Source organism: Vespula pensylvanica, chromosome 4 (genome assembly GCF_014466175.1).
Source record: "Vespula pensylvanica isolate Volc-1 chromosome 4, ASM1446617v1, whole genome shotgun sequence".
Taxonomy (NCBI): Eukaryota; Metazoa; Arthropoda; class Insecta; order Hymenoptera; family Vespidae; genus Vespula; species Vespula pensylvanica.
The window spans coordinates 631,856-651,983 of NC_057688.1; the positions used below are offsets into that span (position 1 = coordinate 631,856).

At 33.8% G+C, this 20,128-nt stretch overlaps 2 protein-coding genes across 13 annotated transcripts; one reads left to right on the plus strand and one right to left on the minus strand.

Moving 5' to 3' along the window:
- Positions 1–1,089: 1,089 nt before the first annotated feature.
- On the minus strand, positions 1,090–19,867 carry LOC122628858 (apoptosis-resistant E3 ubiquitin protein ligase 1). Of its 12 annotated transcripts, none has more exons than XM_043811611.1 (16): positions 19,712–19,867; positions 19,140–19,348; positions 5,180–5,336; positions 4,860–5,065; positions 4,435–4,634; positions 4,098–4,335; positions 3,801–3,970; positions 3,548–3,728; positions 3,251–3,462; positions 2,840–3,106; positions 2,671–2,746; positions 2,304–2,593; positions 2,086–2,211; positions 1,823–2,011; positions 1,467–1,729; positions 1,090–1,365 (listed from the first exon to the last, which is right to left on the minus strand). In XM_043811611.1, exons 2-16 carry the CDS (start codon positions 19,315–19,317, stop codon positions 1,263–1,265), a joined length of 2,856 nt encoding a protein of 951 aa, XP_043667546.1. In that variant the 5' UTR covers positions 19,318–19,348; positions 19,712–19,867; the 3' UTR covers positions 1,090–1,262. The 12 variants fall into 12 exon arrangements, with proteins under 12 accessions (XP_043667546.1, XP_043667543.1, XP_043667545.1 ...); XM_043811608.1 differs by having other exon boundaries at positions 2,298–2,593; XM_043811610.1 differs by having other exon boundaries at positions 3,548–3,731.
- Positions 5,608–7,912, plus strand: LOC122628865 (chondroadherin-like). The gene is made up of 3 exons (XM_043811647.1): positions 5,608–5,738; positions 6,113–6,597; positions 6,821–7,912. The coding sequence occupies exons 1-3, from the start codon at positions 5,651–5,653 to the stop codon at positions 7,169–7,171; spliced, it is 924 nt and encodes a 307-aa protein (XP_043667582.1). The 5' UTR covers positions 5,608–5,650; the 3' UTR covers positions 7,172–7,912.
- Positions 19,868–20,128: the final 261 nt, after the last annotated feature.

Here is a 20,128-nt window from a genome sequence, read left to right on the forward strand (position 1 = left end):
TTATACAATTCTGAACGGTATAGTCTTGAGAAATGAATTTATTCTTCGAGTGATTGGAATAACATAATTCACGTTAGTCTATTTTGCAACGGCACGACAATCTTGGTCGTGATATTTTGTGTTTCATAAGTAAAACTTTTTAAAAAAAACCCGATCTACGGGTCTCGATAGAAAGTAACAAGTATATACCGTCGATATTAAGAAATTTTCTTTTTATTGCGAGACTCGCGTATGTACGCACTAATTAACGAATGTCGTAGAGTATACTCTAAATGTACAATCTAAACATTGTCTTTTGCCTTTGGCTTTGATTATATTGTGATTGCTTTCGTTCCGTAATCGAGTATATAAAATATAATAATAAAGAAGAAATATAACGGTGAGATATGAAACGATTATACAAATTATCGTAGATACTTTGTATCTAATTTCTAATAAAGAATTTGACGATATATATATATATATACACACACACACACACACACATATATATGTATGTATGTATGTATACTACAGAGTATAAAGAAAAAAAAAAAAAAAAAAAAAAAAAAAATAATAAATAAATGAAAAGATTAAAATCTATATTTTTTTCTATAGTTTCTTTTTTCTTCTCTCTGAATCAATAACAATTAACGCGCTACCTTTTTAAAATCTACGATAATATCTACAAAAAAAGTAATATTTTAAATACCTCGGTTTTGTGATTTACTTCCTGGATATATTATCATTATTTCGCAAATTGAATGATGCTGAATCTTCTGGCTCGAGTAACGAAACATGTTCATGTATTCAACAATATTTAGAATACCTTACTTATACTAAATTTTGCTTTGAGAAATCGAGCAACTTTTCATTGATGGTAAGATTAAAAATTGCTCTTGTATTGTTAGTATATAACGGTTTTGATATAAAAACGTTACCACAAGCCATAAAATACGGCATGTTCTTACGCTTAAATTTTGATGGTCGTTAGCAGAACATAAAACATTTCTTAAGGATATTTCAAACGACTTAGGTTTAACAAAATGCAATTTATACGTTTTTTTTTAAGAGTATAAAAGCTTCGTCAAGAAAAGACATAATCGAAAGTAAACGTTGGAATGAAAATTAATATTTGATATAAAACAATAAAAAATGGTACACAACATACATCGTTTTAATATAATGGACAAATCATATCGACTAGAGTAGACTAGAGGTTAGCTTGTATATGGATGTATGATGTGTGTGTTCGTTTTTATCAGTATATAGCTTCTTTTTTGTTAGATCATACCAAAACCTTCGGTACCTTCACTGATCGCTAATAACAACGCTCTTTCGAAATGATCATAACACTCGTAATCGGGTAAGCAGAGTTGATTGAAACTGAAAAAAAAAAGAAAAAGAGAATAAAGAACATAGATTTTAATAAGACGAATTAAATTACTTGTTATTAAAATATTTATGCTACTTCATAAAGCACGTACCACGTATGAGCCGTAGGTAAATTCGCGAATGTAGGAGCTGCTGTTATTTGAAAGCGTGGGCTCAGTTGTTGAAATCCGCCAGGTGGTAATTGAGAACAACCGGTAGTAAACTGAAGTAATCGCGCCATTTCTTCTCGCGTAAAATTACTTACTGCCGTCCAAAACCAATCGAGGACACGTAAAAATTCTGGAGAACTTCCATTAGCTATGTGATGTGCTCGTAAATCTGCTACGTTATATTCACCGGTCCCGCATAACAGTAACTGTATGAAGAAATTTCATTAGGAAATATATCGATTGCTAGAACGCGAATTTAAAGTACGCGTGTGTGTATATATGTATATATTGATTCGTACTTCTAATTCATTTTCATCGAATATGCCTAACAGATTATCTGGAATGAGTTCGTTGAGACCACGTAGAAAGTGATCGACTTCGTTGCGAATTGAACTAGCAAGTCTGTGTTGCGCTAATGCGTCTAGATATCGAAGTTTCGTATCATTGGTAACGCGTACTTTACTACCTCCAGGAATTAATTCTGCTACCTATAAGAGAAAGAAGAAGAAAAAAAAAAAATGTAAAGTTGTACATAACACACGAATAAAATTTGCTAACTCACCTTTAATAATTGACCGTCCTTATCGTATTCCTCTTCGACAAAATACAATTCCATTTCTTCCACATCATTTTCAAGAATGTATTTTACTTTACTCAAATACAAATCAGGATCATCTTGTTCGAAATACTATGAAAAGGTATCGTGAAACAATTGTTAGTTACTTTTTAGTTTATAAAAAGTTCGTAAATAAATGTTGAATTTTGTACAGATACCTTTACCTTATAATGCACTCTAAGACCTATAATTTGTGCAAGGAAAGATCTTGTAAATCTTGCTCGTACCAATTGTCGATACGATCCTCCGAGTGCCGATTCGTACAAACATTTGCCAACTATGCGACCAGCGAATTCGTAATGCTTTAATTTAAGATGAGCCGGTCGTTTGCTGTTAGGGTGTACCAAAGCTTGTTGGGATTCACCAAACGACGCAAACAAACCATTTCCTGGATCAAATAATGCCGCGCAAATCAATTCGAACCATTCACGGCGTACTCCACCCCAGTCAACTCCTAAGTTTTACAACAACGATGTGAACAAAATTGAATCATAATATTTCTATGCATGCGTGGTATTTATTGATTTTTACCTTGTTCGCCTTGAAACGTTATTTCAAAATTTCTGCACCAATCGCTCACTGAAAATCCTTTAGTAGCTTTCATCGACTGAAACGAATAGAAAATGTCCCAAGAATAAAATATACAGTTTAACAAAAGATAATTGTAATAAGGACGATCTTAATAAATTTGATTAATTACCGATTCTAAAAGTTTGTCGCGTTGCACTTTCATCGATAGTTTCTCGTGATAATATTTCTGGTGATGTTTCCGAACTTCGTGATAAAAGAAATCTTGTTTATCAGCGAAAGTCTCGCTACCGCCGATATTTTTAAGAAGAAACAATGTAAAGGTAGCGGCTATTATATCGCGATATAAAGAAATTAATTCGACAGGTGGTTGACATCCGTCGTCTATCGAAAACGAATGATATCCCTCGTGTTGATTGTTCAGACAGTCAAAATGAAACTGAGGAAGTTAAATAATCGTATAAAGAAATGAAAAATGTCTTAACAAATTATATTTTATATATTCAATTATTTCATTATACTCAAATCAATATATACAAATTATATTTATTATATTCAATCGGTGTTTCACAAACTTACTTACCTTGGTCGAAGGACATAGTCTAAAGGTAACAAGTCTTTTAGGAATGAACTTTAATAAATATTCCTTGATAGTTAATTGCTTTGGTGATATATAACAAAAGACTTTTTTTGGCTTAGAGAATCTTTCACCTTGCATACCTAATAATTTAGCAACGTAGCATATGTCTGGATCTTTAGAAGCAACATTACTATGAACCAATCTTGCAACCGAACCTAAAGAAAGAAAGAAAGAAAAAAAAAAGAATATAATAAATATACGAAAAATACGAATATAATTATAAAGGATTATTCGACGTACTTTCCAAAACGATAATGTCAAAGTCTCCATTGTGTAATTGTAATCCTGCGAGGCTAACAGTCGCATGATAACAACCACCTTTTGGAAAGCTAACTTTCAATCGAACTCTCTGATTTGGAGAATCGTAGTCGAGATGAATCGAGTAATCTATAACCGATCCTTTTTCCGCATGATTACCTATCTGCTGTTAAAACATTCTAATAAATATCTTCTCTCGAATGATTCGATCAATGTCAATTAGAAAATCACTTGCCTGAATAATATTGACATCGTACCCTTTGGTGGGTTTATCGCCAGGGCCAAATATGCATAAGTTATTATATTCGTCTCGTGGTTCTATTGTCATTGAATGTGCAATACCAGCTGTACAAACGACCGTAGAACTTTGACGTACGAAGACGGTTTTATTTGGATCTGGAGGTCCTATAAAAAGGAAAAAGAAAAGAAAAGAAAAGAAAAGAAAAGAAAAAAAAGAGAGAGAGAAAAGAAGAAAATAAAAGAAATGAATTTTTGATCTTGTATATTTTTTTAACACCACGTATGTTCTTACCAGGCAGAAAATTTTTAAGAAATGGACTGCCGTGAACGTGACATGATCCAATAAGTACAGCTATTTTGTATTGTCCAGCATGGCGGACGGTGAACTTCACTACTGCTGTATTTGCAGCTAAAGGATCGGTACCTCCTAATTCTATTAGAGTAGCTACTCTCCGTGAGCCTTCTGTCACTTCCACAATGAGATTATCCTTGTCGCAGATCGGATATGGTTGACCGTTTCGTTGATAGAACTGAGAAGGTTAACGTTTACAAAAGAATCCTTCTTTTTGCATAAAAAAGAAAAAAGAATCCTGACCGAAACGAAACAATTTATTTGAATTTTTGTTTACCTTTACAGTAAAAGTCATTGTTTCTCCTACAAGTTGTGGCTCTTCCCATTCAAAATGGACACGACAGTTGCTCGGCAATAAATATTTTCCAGTAACGTATTGCAAAAGGGAATGTTTAGCTTCTGGTGCTAATGCAGGCTGCGTCATAGCAGCCAGAGTAACTAAACCAGCTACTGACACGGATACTACTAACATTCCACCTGAGAAATATCCGAAGATAAGAATGATGATAAAGAGTAGATAAACAAAATAATAATAATAACAACAACAACAACAACAACAACAATAATAATAATAATAGAAGAGATCGTAAATAGATAAATGATTTATATTAATAATTGATGAATAAGATAGATAAGAAAAAGGAAGTGAGTAATCGTGAACGGTAAAAAATATAAAAGATATTAAAGTTTAATGAAATATACCCCATGTCCAAGCGTCTTGGTGTTGACTGTTTTTTACAACAGCACTCCATAGATCCGCCTTTAAAGTTTCTAAATCTCTCTTCGAAGTAGGTAATGCCTGCCTGGCCTGAATCCATCGTTGTAGGTCCTTGCCAAGCGTGGCTTGTGCCGCAGTGTCCTCCACCCAATATACGTCTTCGAGAGACATTACGTCCATTTGCATTAGCCTGATAAAAACAGAAAGTACGATAGAATTTCTATCATTTCTTTGTCGGTCGAATCAACTCGAATGAAATATCAATTTTCTTATATCGATAAAATATGATCAAAGCTTTTCTTACTTTTGATAATAGCTATGTAAGCCATGATCCGCCAGCCATTGACGTAACACAAGCCGTTGTTGCAACAAACGTGCTGCACGTTGTAAACGTTCTTCATCCTGTGCCGGAAGCTCGGGTAGCGCGTCGACTTCACCACAGCTGGCGAGGGTCGAGATACCTAACGACATTTGAAAACGAAGTCCGAATGAAAATCGATTTATTTCGTATGTTTAAATCAAGAGATAGTACCGTAGGAACTGTAGACATTTTCATTTTTAGTTTTGAACGAATCGGTATATCGAACAGTTAGTTAGAATAGAAATACCGTGTTTACGTAATAATTGTTTCAAAGATATAACCATATCGCATAGCGGAAAACGTTGAAATTGATAATTTCGACGTTGAAGGATTCATCCATCCTACGCGAGCATTTCCGTTTTATTCTTAATTAAGAGATCATTTAGAAAAGAGCAAAGTTTAAAGTCGTTCGGGATGGATCGTATATTTCTCGTGTTATTTTCTATTTTCAATTTGATGGCGATGGCATTAGGAAAGTGTACCGTTAACAATTACGAAGAAGGTGAGATGATCGTTACGAAGTTACTAATATAATTACAAGTAAAATATTTCTTTATATATTAGTCGACGCTTTTAAAACATCCTCGATAGTCTCATTAACATAATTTCTATAAATCGTTGCGCGTATCCTCGCTTGATGAATATAGTTGTGCCGATAACGAACATTTACATTCGTATCACGTTTCCATTTATCATCAAATCAGTCGCTATTCTGTATTCGATGCATCGAGATGTGAGCTCGGAGTACTAAAATACACAAACAAATATTACGCAATGAATCGTGTATACAATCGTCCTTCTCATTAGCATCACTCCAATAACGAGCAATTTCTGAGAATTGGATAAACTAACAATAATTATTTTTCAATCGTACAGGGTTTGGGAATCGAGTGAAATGTTCAAACGTAAGTCTGGAGGAGGCATTGGATCAAGGAAATAACGTAATATCTGCGATCTTGATCTTTCAATCGGATATACGTCAACTCCCGAAAGACACATTTTCAAGATATGCCAAGACTCTGGTGGCTCTGAACTTGCAGAACTGTAACATCAAGGACATAGACGACGATGCCTTTCGCGGCTTGACTTATCTCCAGAAACTTACTCTCTCGAGTAATAACATTAGCCAAGTGAAGGATCGTTGGTTCCAAGAGCTGATGTCCTTGCAACAGTTGGATTTCTCTTATAATCAGATCACAACGATCCAGTCGTTAGCCTTTGAGAGATTGTCGAATCTTCGCAGACTGGATATTAGCGAAAATCGACTCGGATGTTTGGAAAGCAACGTTCTGCAACCGTTGAGAGCCCTCGACAAGTTACGTTTCGAGGGTAATCCACTGACCTTTCAATGTCGTGCAAAGGTAAACCGGAACGCAGCTCTTTCCATATGATTAGACTTGTCAAGTTGCCAATTCGACTTTTTCCAATTTACGTTCTTACTCTCTTTTCTCTTTTTTCTTTTTGTTGTTCTCTTATTTATATTTTCCAACATTTTCAACGTTACCTCTCCGTTCGTTATTCCGTTCGTTTAATCCTGCAGAAACTAATCAATCGAAAATATCTGATATATCTCAAACGTTTCAGCTGACTCTGTGGCTAAAAGATCACGGTGTTAATTACAAGATCGATCCGCGTGGTCCGGAATTCTGGCTGGACAACGTACTTTGGCTCTGTGCCGTGGACGATTCCATTCCCTTAGGGGATAAGAACGAGCAAATGGTGGAATGCGTCATTTTGAATCTTTTCAATCAATTACGTACAGTTTGGACGTTACCCGTTTCATCGTCGATACCGCAACAGTGTTCGGGATCGAGAAAGGATCTTACGAAATGTTTAATGACCAATGGACATAAATCATTGACAAATTCTGCTACGAACGGTGCATTCATAAAGAATTTACTTTTACAACTTCGAGAATCAAAGTCGAGCGCTTGATTCGATTTAACAACGAGTTAAATCTATGATTTTTTTTTTTTTTCTTTTAATTATGATTAATTAATCGATTCTTTAATGTCCTTAATCAAAGATATATACTTTTATTCAGTTGAAATAATTAATAATATCGTTTGAACGTCCTTCGAGTACCTTTTGCATGATAATAAAATGACTCTCTGATATTAACATCATAATCTGAGAGAGAGAGAACAAGAAAAATGATGTTGTTACATCTACCGATCTAATTAGACATCATCGTATAATATTAATTTTCCTCTTTGAAGTACTTTCCTTCAAGTGCTCTTTTACTCAAGGAATTAATCATCGTAAGAAAGTAGGTCCTTTTGATATGGATCCGTCGGCACGTGTACTCAAGGAAATACCACTTCGAATTTATTATGCAAAGTATACTAACGCGAGCGTTCGCTCAAAGTTTCTAAAAGTACTTATCGGTACTTTAGCATTTATTATAATTTATCCGAACGAACGAATTGTGAAGGCGCGAAAGAACAAATCTTAATTTATCTTTTTATTTGTGTGAAAAGTTAAAAGGAAAGTATTTTCTGGAAAGATAAATTTTTCACGAGAAAAAGCAGCCACGATGATATTTTGTTTTATCAAACTGTCGAACGATAGGAAGAAAGAAAGATGGATGGACAGTTTTCTCGTTTATCTCGAAGAATACATACGTCGAAAAATTTCTAAATCTCCAAGAAGAAAGAGAAAGAAATGGAAGAGAGAGAGAGAGAGGGAAGGAGAGAAAGATAGATAGATAGACAGATATGAGAGAAGAAATATCGTCAAATAAAATGAAAAATCGATCGATGTTGACTCACCGGAAGAGGCGCTGCCGCTGGGCCGCAGTGACATGCCGATCGACGATATCTCGTCGACGAAGAAGTCTTTGTTTTCGCGTTGTCCATCTCGACAGGTTGGATTTTTGTCCGGCATAATTTCTTCGGCTCTCTTTTCCCTTCTGATAAACTTTTTTCTTTATCGACTAAGATGTATTTTTTTCGCACTGACGTTCGTCGATTGTCGCGGTCATATTTGTTTTTTTTTTTTTCTTTTTTTTGGACAAAAATATTTGTAGGATTCTTTTTATCGCGAGCTTCGTCCTTCCTATCCGATTCTACGATATTGTTTTGCTTCAATTTATATTTTTATTCTTTATGAATCATTCTATGTAATCGAACGAGTGGAGAATTGTGTAACGCAAGAAACGAAAGAGATCGATAGAAAAATATATTTCTAACTTTGGAAAAATATAGCGAGGTCTGGGTCATGTACGTTTATTAGAAAATGAATAGATTTCCGGTAATATTTTTCTTTCACAGAGAGAACAAAAGGTGTTTTTACGTTTTTACGGTACGCGAGCCAATTTAACACTAGCGTATTAATCTGTAATACATACATCCATACAAACACACACACACACACACACACACACAATATACATTGTATGAATATTTCAAGAGTAACTATACACGTAAAAGTAAGCTGGATTTGTTGAGAGAGAAAGGATACGGAAGTAGGAGTAATAAATTTAAATCGCGTTAATCGTATGACAAATACACTATAAAATCGCGCGCTTACGAATATACGATACAATAGAAGAGAAATCGATAATTCATGAGAGAAATTAGTCCGTCCATTTTATATCGCCTTTTCTCATTTGTAACCGAGACGCGATACATACAATTTATTTTTAATAAATCACTGATATTACGTTTTAATAGCCATTTAAAATGGAATTTAATTACGGTTTATCGAGAAAGAAAATTTTTCTACGATTTATTCGCACGAATTGGGAAAGAAATAAGGTCAACGAGACACGCATGATCGAAGATATGTAGTAACGATTTGTCAAAAACAGTAATAGGATGCTATGAATTAAGGATACCTAAAAAAGGGGTCGAGAGTCCACTCGAGGTCAAATCAGGGTCGCCATATCTATGATGATTCCCCTTCTCCTACCCCTTCCCGTCTACTTCTCTTCTCTTTTTTCCGTGTCGTTAAAAATGTCATTTCTAAAGCGAGATCTGTCCTATACACGTGAAATACTCGAGATTTTCATTTACTACGATAACGATTCTTCACGATTTTCGATTATTCCAATTAGAGTCGTTGCCTCGTGAAAATAACGATCGGACAAATCGATTCTTTTGTTTAGCAAAATGACGAATATATTTCGTCGAGAGATTATCTTTATAAAAGCTTGTTAAAAAAAAAAAAAAAGACAAAAAATAAAATCTCGCGCTAATCTCCAATGAAACATCTAGTATCGTACTAATAAATTTACTTCTTTTATTTTTATTTTTTCCCCCATAGATCGACGATTGAACGCGTCGTACGTTGTTTAAGAAAAATGTTTTCTTCTCAGGCAAGAACGGTATCAGATTCGTTACAAGCACTTGGAAAAATTCACGTCGGACCCTTGACCTTTTCGAATAGATATCCTTCGTTGGTATTACTTCGTGCTAACGATCCTTTCGGCGTTAAGAGAAAGAGGAGAACCAGAAGGAAAACCGGGGCATATGTATGTCACACATACTCATGATTATGCATGAGAGAGTAGTAGGTGTTATGAAGGTAGGCCAGATCGATTCGCTGTTTTCCATCTCTCTCTCTCTCTCTCTCTCTCTCTCTCTCTCTCTCTCTCTCTCTCTCTCTCTCTCTCTCTCTCTCTCTCTCTCTCTCTCGCTCTCGCTCTCTCTGCTTACACTTGCTGCATGCGATACCGGGTCAGGATTATCAAATTCAATTTCCATCGTTAGATATCTTTTACCCTTTCGTGTCTGTCAGCCACCCTTGAAAACGAACTACCATTATATTCCGAAAGTAGAACTTTCGACATGTGTACTACCATTGTGTTTACATCTTTCAACGAAAGAAATCAAACAAAGTTTCCTGGTATGTATATGACCATATACGTAGTAAATATATTCTACGTCTTAAGCCTTTACAAAACCATTAGAATCTTTAGTCATGTTAAAAACAGTCGGTGAGATTTGGAGGATCGAGTCTTTTATCTCGTACTCTAATATAACATTATATATTACTAATATAATATAATTATATATTATTTTGTATCTATCGAACGTATATTATCAAAAGTGTATAGATTGTATTCAGAGAAGGCACAATAATATTTGTAAAAATGATTTCGAAAATGTTTTGTCTCGCTCTTCAACTCTTGTTTCTCTCTCTCTCTTTTTTTTCTTTCAGTTTAATTGTAAAGGCTAGTAGTGAATGCTATTTAAAACTTTATTCAACAATGGGTATGAGTTTGCGAGAGAAGTAAAAAAATATTCTCTTTCCTTCTTTTTTTTTTTTTTTCTTTCCTTTTTCTCTTTCTCAGGGTAACTTTGAAATCACTTCTTTTTCCGAATACCTTTTATTCTCAGTTTTTAGTATGGCACATTAGCATACCTATGCATCGCGTGGGCGATATGAGGCACGTGAAGGATTTAAGAGTCTGCATATATTGTCTAAGATGGACAAAAGATAAAAGAATTGTTCGTTGCACTAATTAGAACTTCATTTTTTTTCTTTTTTTTTCTTTTTTTTTTTTCTTTCGCGTTCTAGGCACAACCGAGGACGCACACACATTGTTCGTAACGAACTTAATTAGAGGATCTCTTCTCATCAACTTCGTCTGACCAGCTATCGAAGTATATACAAGCGTATGTGTGAAAGGCAAAGAGAAAGAAAGATTTTTTAATTTTTTATAACCTACCATATAATTTCTTTTTTAAATACTTCAATTGGTTCGATAATTAATCATCTAGAATATTTTTTACTTCTATTTAACTTTCGAATAGGATTGAAGTCGTCCATTTTGCAAAGAAATTAGATACGTATATATGTATACATGTGTATCAGGGGAAAAAGAAAGATTTTTTTTTTTTTAATCTTTTAAATCATATCGTATAACTGTCTGTAAATATTTTTTACGTCTATTTAACTTTCGAATAGGATTGAATTTTTCTATTTAGTAAGGAAATTAGATACGTGTAAACACATATAACGCATACCGTGTAGCGAGAGAGAAAGAAAGATTTTTTAATCTTTTAAATCGTATCGTATAACTGTTCGTAAATATTTCAAATAATTGGATAATTAATCGTTTAAAATATTTCTTACATTTATCTCTCGAACAGGATTGAATTTTTCTATTTCGTAAGGAAATTAGATACGTGTGAACATACATACACGCATAACGTGTAGCGAGAGAGAAAGAAAGATTTTTTTTATCTTTTAAATCGTATCGTATAACTGTTCGTAAATATTTCAAATAATTGAATAATTAATCGTTTAAAATATTTCTTACATTCATTTAGAATAGAATCGAATAGAATCGAATTCGTCTGTTTTCCAAAAAAATTAAATACGTATATATACACGTACATACCGTATAGGTATGAAAGATTTAAAAAAAAATTTTTTAAATCTTCTCATATAACTGTTCGTAAATATTTGAGATAATTAATAAAATATTGTTTTAAGTTTAAAATATTTCTTACATTTGTTTAACTCTCGGATAAGATTGAATTCGTCTATTCTGCAAAGAATGTAAATAGATATACATCCTATAGAAAAAGAGAAAGAAAGATTTTTTAATCTTTTAAATCGTATCGTATGATCGTCTATAAATATTTTAAATAATTCGATAATCAATCGTCTAGAATATTTCTTACGTTTATTTAACTTTCCAATAGGATTGAACTCGTTTATTTTGCAAGGAAATTAGATAGGTATATGTACACGTACACACTGTCATTACGTTTCTCCTCTAATCATCCTAATCGGTGTCTAATCGGTTGGATATATAAACAGGATAGTCTCTGTCGTTGAAATCCTATTTCATTTACGATTCTCTTTTCGTTGTAGAATTTTACTCTCAACGATACGTTTTCGACGAGACTCCGATCTAGTTTCATCTCCTTCGTTTCCGCCTCATTAAGTCGCAATATAAACGAAAGAGATTTGGAACTAGGATAATTATGGAATATTACGATTCTCAAAGATTTTGTCGACTAAAACGAAAAAAGATATTTAGATTTTTTCTTTTTTTCTTTTTCTTTTTCTTTTTTTTTTACATCGATCGATCGAACGATTACAAGGATCTTTTTAACGTCAAAGGATAAAACATATCTATTATTTGACTAGTCACGAAATCGATTTGTCGAACTTCGCGTGTAAGCAAGGTAGTAGTTAATAAAGATAAAAGAATTGATTCCTTTCACCGACCTTCACCTTTTTGCGCGTTTTCTTTTCGCACGAGTACGATCGTTCGATTCCGTTACCTTCGAATAAACTTTCGATAAAGTAGTCGCGTCTTTTTTTTTTATTTTTTTTTTTTATTTTTCACCCTCTACTTCGAGAGCTTTGTACTCGAGAGAAGGTAATTAAGAGCGATGACGATAAATCAAATTTTACGTATATATTAAACACTTTTTTTTTTTTTTAGATAATTCTCTCTCTCTCTCTTTTTCTTTATTTTTCTTCACGTAGAAAATATATTCATTTACAAAATGAAATCGACATGTTTTTCGAAAATTACTTTACAAAGATCCGAAACTCTCGTTCGAGAAAGAGAACGAGAAAGTAATAAGTTTCGTGAGACGATCTTCAAGTAAATATTTTCTTAAGAGTTTATTAGGAAACCGTATCGCGGAAGTGCTTGAAGCGTGTGTTTCAAGTCGCGCTCTACGTTTCGCGTAAAAAAGGACTCTCGTTTTATCAAGAAGGGAAGAAATTAGTTTATCCACTTGATGAAATTCGCCTCTCTTTCTTTCTCTCTTAATCGTAAAAATACGAATAATATTCTCGTATTTATCGACTGATAGATAAGAAAATATTTTTACTTGTCGATGTTTTTTATAAAGTCGAAAGTGAGAAAAAAAGAAAAAAAAAAAAAAAAAGAAAAAAAAAAAGAAACGAGAGAATAAAAAAGAAATCAATTTAGTATCGTGAGAATGTTTTTAATAAAGTCGAAAGAGAAAAAAAAAACAAAACAAACAAACAAATAAAATAAAATAATAATAATAAAAAAAAAAAAAACAAAAACAAAAAGAAATCAATATCACGAATTTACTTGTTCGTCGCAATGGCGCGTTTTCAACAAGGAATCGATTTTCGTTCAGCCGTGCGTTGAAATTTACATCTCTGAACTTGTTCCTTTTCCCTTTTTCAAAAGCTTTTGATCCAGTCTTGACGTTAACCGTATGAAAGGGAAGCATACACGTTCATTCTTATCTATAAACTTTTCAATAAAAAGGAAAAAAAGCAAAATGACAATACCAAAGCAGATGATACGTTTAAACGATCGAAACATCGTTTCATCCTGACGACACGTTATTCAATTTATTATAAACGTAATAGTTGTTACGTACTTTGAAATCGACGTTGAAATTTAGGATGCAAGAACGAGCGATCATCGATTTAGAAATAAAATTGTAATAGCCGTCGAAAGTGATGTCGTAAATGTCATGATAAACGGAGATACGTTGTTATTTCTTGAAGACATATACATACATACATACATACATACATACATACATACATACATACATACATACATACATACATACATACATACATAGATACATTACATAGTAACAAGTCATTAAAGAGAACGTTTTTACGATCTAAAGCTATAAACTATGAAATGAGATTCTATGTGAAAATGAATACGATTTTCTATCTCGAGATTGATTTTTTTTTTTCTTTTTCATCTCGTAAAAGAATGATTAGGTACGACAAATTCCAATATACTTTATGAAAGGAAGCTGCTGGAGAAGAAGAAAATGGTGTGAACTCGATACTCGTAAAACGCGTGAAGGTAGTACTTTCGCGTTCATGCTTGAGTAGTACGAGTAAATCTCCGCAATGCAGGACATACTAGTGCCGTCTCTCTCTCTCTCTCTCTCTCTCTCTCTCTCTCTCTCTCTCTCTCTCTCTCTTTCTTTCTCCCTCTCTCCTTCTCTAGAGGATCTACGACTTTCAGAAATCTCGAATAGCTCGCATGTACGAGATCGTATCGTTACTTTTAGCAGAAGGGGTGATGGGGGTGGAAATCGTGACGTCAACTCCTTCTCTCTCCTCCCCCTTCTCTCTCTTTTCGTACACGAAACAAACCGTGATACAACCCTTCTCAAGATAATGAACTTCCGAATTCACTAGCCGTGCGTGCGAACTTTGCGTTTGATTAAAAATGCAAATAAGAGTAAACGAAGGAGAATCTTTTTGTAGGAATAAAAGTACATTTGAATAAGTTCCTTTTTTCTATTCGTGTCGAACGTTAACGATTACCGTGAAAGTTTCTATTAAAATTATATTTGATTGACGTTTCAACGATTACGAATTTTTAACGGAATTTCTTTATAGGAGTTTCTTTTTTGAAATATGTTCTGAAATCTTTTGAAAATACGTTTTTTCTTTTTTTCCGATATACGTTTGTGAAATATGTCTTTTCTGAAAAACATGCGAAATATCGCGACCGATCTTTGAAAAGAAAAAAAAAAAAAACAAAGAAAATTTTTATTTTCATCTTAAGTAGAGAATTTGGTTGGATTATTTTTATGTTTCTTCTCCAGTTGTTTCCTTCGAGAAAATGATATATTTACAATAGTTTGTGTTTCGTACATACCACTCGATTTCGTTTCGCTATATTTTTTCATTTGTTAAACAAAAAAAGAAAAGAATGAAAATCTATCGAATAAAAATATCAATATACTCAATTTTCCACTCGTCAAAAAGACATACAATAATTCGATATCGAGACTAATAAAAACTAACTAAAACATATTTGCGAAGAGAAAAACAAAGATTTCTCTCTCTCTTTCTCATCGTAACTACATATTTGTAAACAAACAAAAATTGTTTCCCGACCATGAAAAAAAGAAAAGAAAAGAAAAGAAAAGAAAAGAAAAGAAAAGAAAAGAAAAGAAAAGAAAAGAAGAACAAAGTCGAAGAGAAGTGTCACTTACGATTTCGACTAATACTTCGTCGTACCTGTCGGAGAAGATCGTCTTGGCGGAGGGGGGTGATCGACTTTAGACGCGGGGTATCGAAGAACAAGAATAACAAGAATAACAAGAAGTAGAAATAGAAGAAGCAGAAAGGAAGGATCTTGCGAGTTTAATAAACAACAACGACAACGACGACGACGACGACGACGACGACGACGACGACGACGACAACGACGACGACGATGACGACGACAACGACGACGAAGACAAAAACGAAGACGAAGACGAAAACGAAGACGAAGAAGAAGACGAAGACGAAGACAAAGTCAAGGAAGAAAAACACGAACAGCGATAGGAAATTTGTTTTCTACGATTCGAGAAAGCTTAGCGGAGCAGGCTGAATTACAAGAACCGAAGTAGAAAAGATAAATGAAAATGAAGTGGTGGAAAGGAAAAAAAAAAAAAAAGCAAAGAAAGTAAAAGAAAAATAAGAAAGATTAGATCAAGAAAAGGGAGGATTAGTGTCGAATAAAAAAGCGAAGCTTCTACTCGAGACACGACACGGCGCGTCTACTAAGGATCGCTCGCGACTACTCGCGGTGACGGCGCGTGTCAAAGGTTCCAAGAAGGAGGCTCGCGCTTCGCGGTTTCCCCGTCGACAAGGACGCGCCCTCTGGCCGCGCGCATATTTTTGCCGGACACGCGCGCGAACTTCACTAAGGTGATCGGCTCGCGTGGCCTCGCGCTTCACGACTACTGCACCCTCGCGAGACGCGTCTCCGCGCACCCCTCCCCCCTCTCCTGTCCTCCCCAACCCCCTCCACCTCGACCGAACCAAACCACCCACTCCTCTACTCTTTCATCCCCACTCCGACTCGACCTTCTTAAACGCGCGTCCTTCCCGACTCCTTCGATCTTTAACCGCTTACGCGCATCTTCTAGTCTATCGTATTTTCTATCGATGCCAAGTATTTGCCAAAAATGTCTCGTTATCTTTCTAACTCTCTATAAAGCTATGTAATTTTCGACTCACGTATGTATGTATGTATGTATGTATGTATGTATGTATGTATGTATGTTGTATGTAAGTATATGTATTTTTATTTCATTTTATCTTTATGAAATATGTCGGCATTTTATATTAGAAAATTTTTTGTTTTTTTTTCTTTCTCTCTCTCTCTCTCTCTTTCTTTTTTAATATAAGTTTTATACTTAGTTTATATTAGCATAAGTAATATTATATCACGTGAAAATTACGATAGTAATATCATAACTTTCATCTATTAGATAACTTTTTGTACACGTGATAAAAAGTTATATTATAATTATTTTCTTAGTTTTCTTTTGTCCGATGTTTATATCTCTCGTATGTACATGTTATTACTTATATATTTCGAAATTTTCCTCGTACTAATTTGTTTTATTAACTAAACGAAGTTGTGACAATGTCAAACGTACTATTATCATGCCAGCGGTGACCTCGTAATGGAAAGAGTAAATATTGATATTCATGTAATTATAAGAGTCCACGTAATACAGCTACTTCTTCGTTTGTTTCGATTTTTTATTTTCTTTCTTTCGTATTATACTTCTCGAAAAAGAGCGTTAGGTCTTTTGACAAATAACATTTGACATTTCTGAAAGAAGGGGATAAGAAAGAAGTGGTGCAAAGTACCAAAGTACCGGACGTTCATTAGGACATATTCGTTCGTTCTTTTCATATTCATTTAATGACGATTATTATTTTATTTCTTCCTTAAATATGAATTTATTCGTGTGAAAGAAATATGAAATGAATTGATTTCTTATTTCGATTTTATCTTTTCTGATATGTATATTAATTTCTTGCTACGAAATAAATATGAAATGAATTGATTTATTATTTCGATTTTATCTTTTCTGATATATATATATATATATATATATATATATATATATATATATATTAATTTCTTACTACGAAATAAATATGAAATGAATTGATTTATTATTTCGATCGATTTCCACGTCGATCTGATAATATTTAACGATAGAACGTAATCGAACGATCGAAGTGGTCGTTATACCACGAAAAGCATAGTTCGTTGTAGCTCGATTAGTTTGGCACACGCGATGAGTAGCACACATCGAAGTAGTTCTTCAGTTATTGGTCAACCAGCAAAGACGAGCTATACTTGGTGACACGTAACAACCTTCCACAATCCAAAAGTGGAAAGGGAAACCGCACGAAAATATCTGTTTCGTGAAATTTTAATGTTTATCGAGCGACACTCAACTAGGAACTTGAACGTAATGGTCTACGTGTGCCTACATAATAAGAAAATTGTCCAACGATTTATTAACGCGAGGATAATCGCGATTTAATGAAGATTGTTCATGTTAATCAAAATGTAACATGATTTATCTCTATCAATTTACATATAATATCAATTTATATCCTTCCATTATGTGACACGTCCATTATGGATACGTATATTACAAAAAAAAAAAAGAAAGAAAGAAAAGAAAGAAAGAAAGAAAACAAAAGAACTAATGTAAAGACTAGATTTTTCTCTTCGAAGAGAAAAGATCAAAAAAAAAAAAAAAGAGAAAAAAAAATGGAAAAGAAAAAGAAGAATGATGAACGAATGTTCGTTGTAGAACAAACGAGAAAGAGGACGTAGACATTTTCTTCGTTGGTTTTTAGAGAAATTAGTCAGTATGAATGCTTTGAAGTGGTACTGAGCACACTCTCAGGGGTCAGCCACAAACATACACAAAAGAACGAGAGAGAACGAGGGTTCTCTCCCACTCCCTAGTGCGAACATCGCGCAGTGACATTGCTGCAGCTGCAAACTCTGAATCCGTTCCTTCCTTCCAGTCCCGAAACGAGGTGCAAGGTGCATTCAGTTAAAGAGGTGGAGGTGGAATAGGAGGAGGAAGAGAAAGAGAAAGATGAGGTGAAAGAGGAGAAGGAGGATGGAAAGGCCTGGGTCGCGCAAGCGCTTCGAGTCTCATATCTGCTAGCCAACTGGGCCAGGACGCGAGCAAAGCAAACTCAGCATGTCCTGCGAATCCTCTTGATCGAGTTTGACCGAAAATTATCAAAACCTCTCCCCTCCTTCGAAAATGATAATGATATGATTCTTTATCTTTCTTATATATATATATATATATATATATATGTATGTATGTATGTATGTATGTATGTATGTATGTATGTATGTATGTATGTATGTATATATGTATATATGTATATATTTATCGCCTTCGAGAAATCGCATAATGCGTCGTTTCTATTTATCTATTATCAGATCGATATCTACTTTATAATTTAAACTGTCGTTACTTATATTCGTTCGTTCGAATTAACAAAGAAAAAATAAAAGAATATTTCGGAATTATTTGAAATATCTCCAGTAAAGTATTTTTTTTATTTTACAATCGATTGTATAAGAATTCTGCATTCGCTTACATAATCGAACGTAAAAGTTTCGTTGCTTTGTCTCATAAATTATCAGCTTTACTAATTTGTCACAAACAACTAGTCATACTATGTGATAACTCAGTCGAATATATTATTTTATTTTCTTATCTATATAATGTAAAACTAAGAAATAAGATAATGACGTTATATCAGAGAATGAAATCTTCGTTTAATATCAAGCGATGCGGTCTTTTTTATAAAACATGTGATAGTGATAGCAGAAAAATATTTTTGATAAGATTGAATATTATAAAAAATTATAGTTTTTATGTTATATATTGTTAGTTAAAGAATCGGTGACAAAAGCGACTAATTCTATTTCCGAAGCGATTACTTCACTTATTTGTTCTTTTTCTATTTGAACTATACGTAAATGATAAATTCTAACACAACAATGGAATTCTACATAACAAATAGAATTCAAATGTTTGTTTTATTAATTTTCTTAAAACCGTTACAATAAATCAATTTCCAACGTCGAGATAAAATCTGATAAAAGAAGATATCAAAGAAATAAGATACGAACCTTTCTTTCTAAACAGAGGTCGATATTGCTTAAGCCCAATCTCAGCAAGCCATTGATCTGCTTCTGTGAGATCTCCGTTGCTTCCATTTCCAGCAGCAAGCATTAGAAGTTTGCCCAGTGAGAGGATCATGGAAAGGGCCAGAAATACCCCCGACAGTACTGTCGACCATCGTGCCATGGCATGGACAGTGCATCTTTAAAAGCAAATCCTAAAGATAAAAGACAAGAAACTTTACTTATCGCTTGATTGATATGTTTACATGTAGTTAATAAACATGTCCCATTGGGAACAATTTTTCTTAAAAAGTAAACCGAAGAAGACTATGTGATGTGTATATACGAATATGATATGTACGACGCACAAGTTTAATTTTATATATATATATATATATATATATATATATCCAACACGTGCATGCATGTATAATTTTATCGATTATGCTGAAATCCCGACAATCGACCGATCGTCAACAGGTCATGTGTCAAAAATCGTAGGTTATGTCGGCTTCGTGTTTGTAAACAAAAACCGGTTGCTTCGTATAAACGTTAATGATAAATATTGATCGACTCACCACATTTTTTTGTAACGCCGACGTTACGCACAACACGACAGACAGATCCGTACTCGCGCTCTTTTAAAAAGTTACGACGCATGAAGCGAAGGATAGAACGAGAATTATCTCTCTGTGTATATCTGTAGATGGAGTGATAGGTGGGAGGGCGCTTATTACGGTGTTAAACTCTAGAAGCGCGTAAGGGTTCGTTTCAAATGATTCGAGAAGTTCGTCGAAGAAGTTGAAACAATTTTAGACAGTGTATTTTCTTGAAAATCGATCTATTAACTCGTATCTTTCTCTTTCTTTCTTTTCTTTTTTTTTTTTAAATAAATTACTCACGTTTTTTGTGTACTTTAAAATTCGAATTCGATAATCGAGGTCATAATTTTGAACGAGTCGACGAATCTTCAGATCGAAGGATACGTATATATA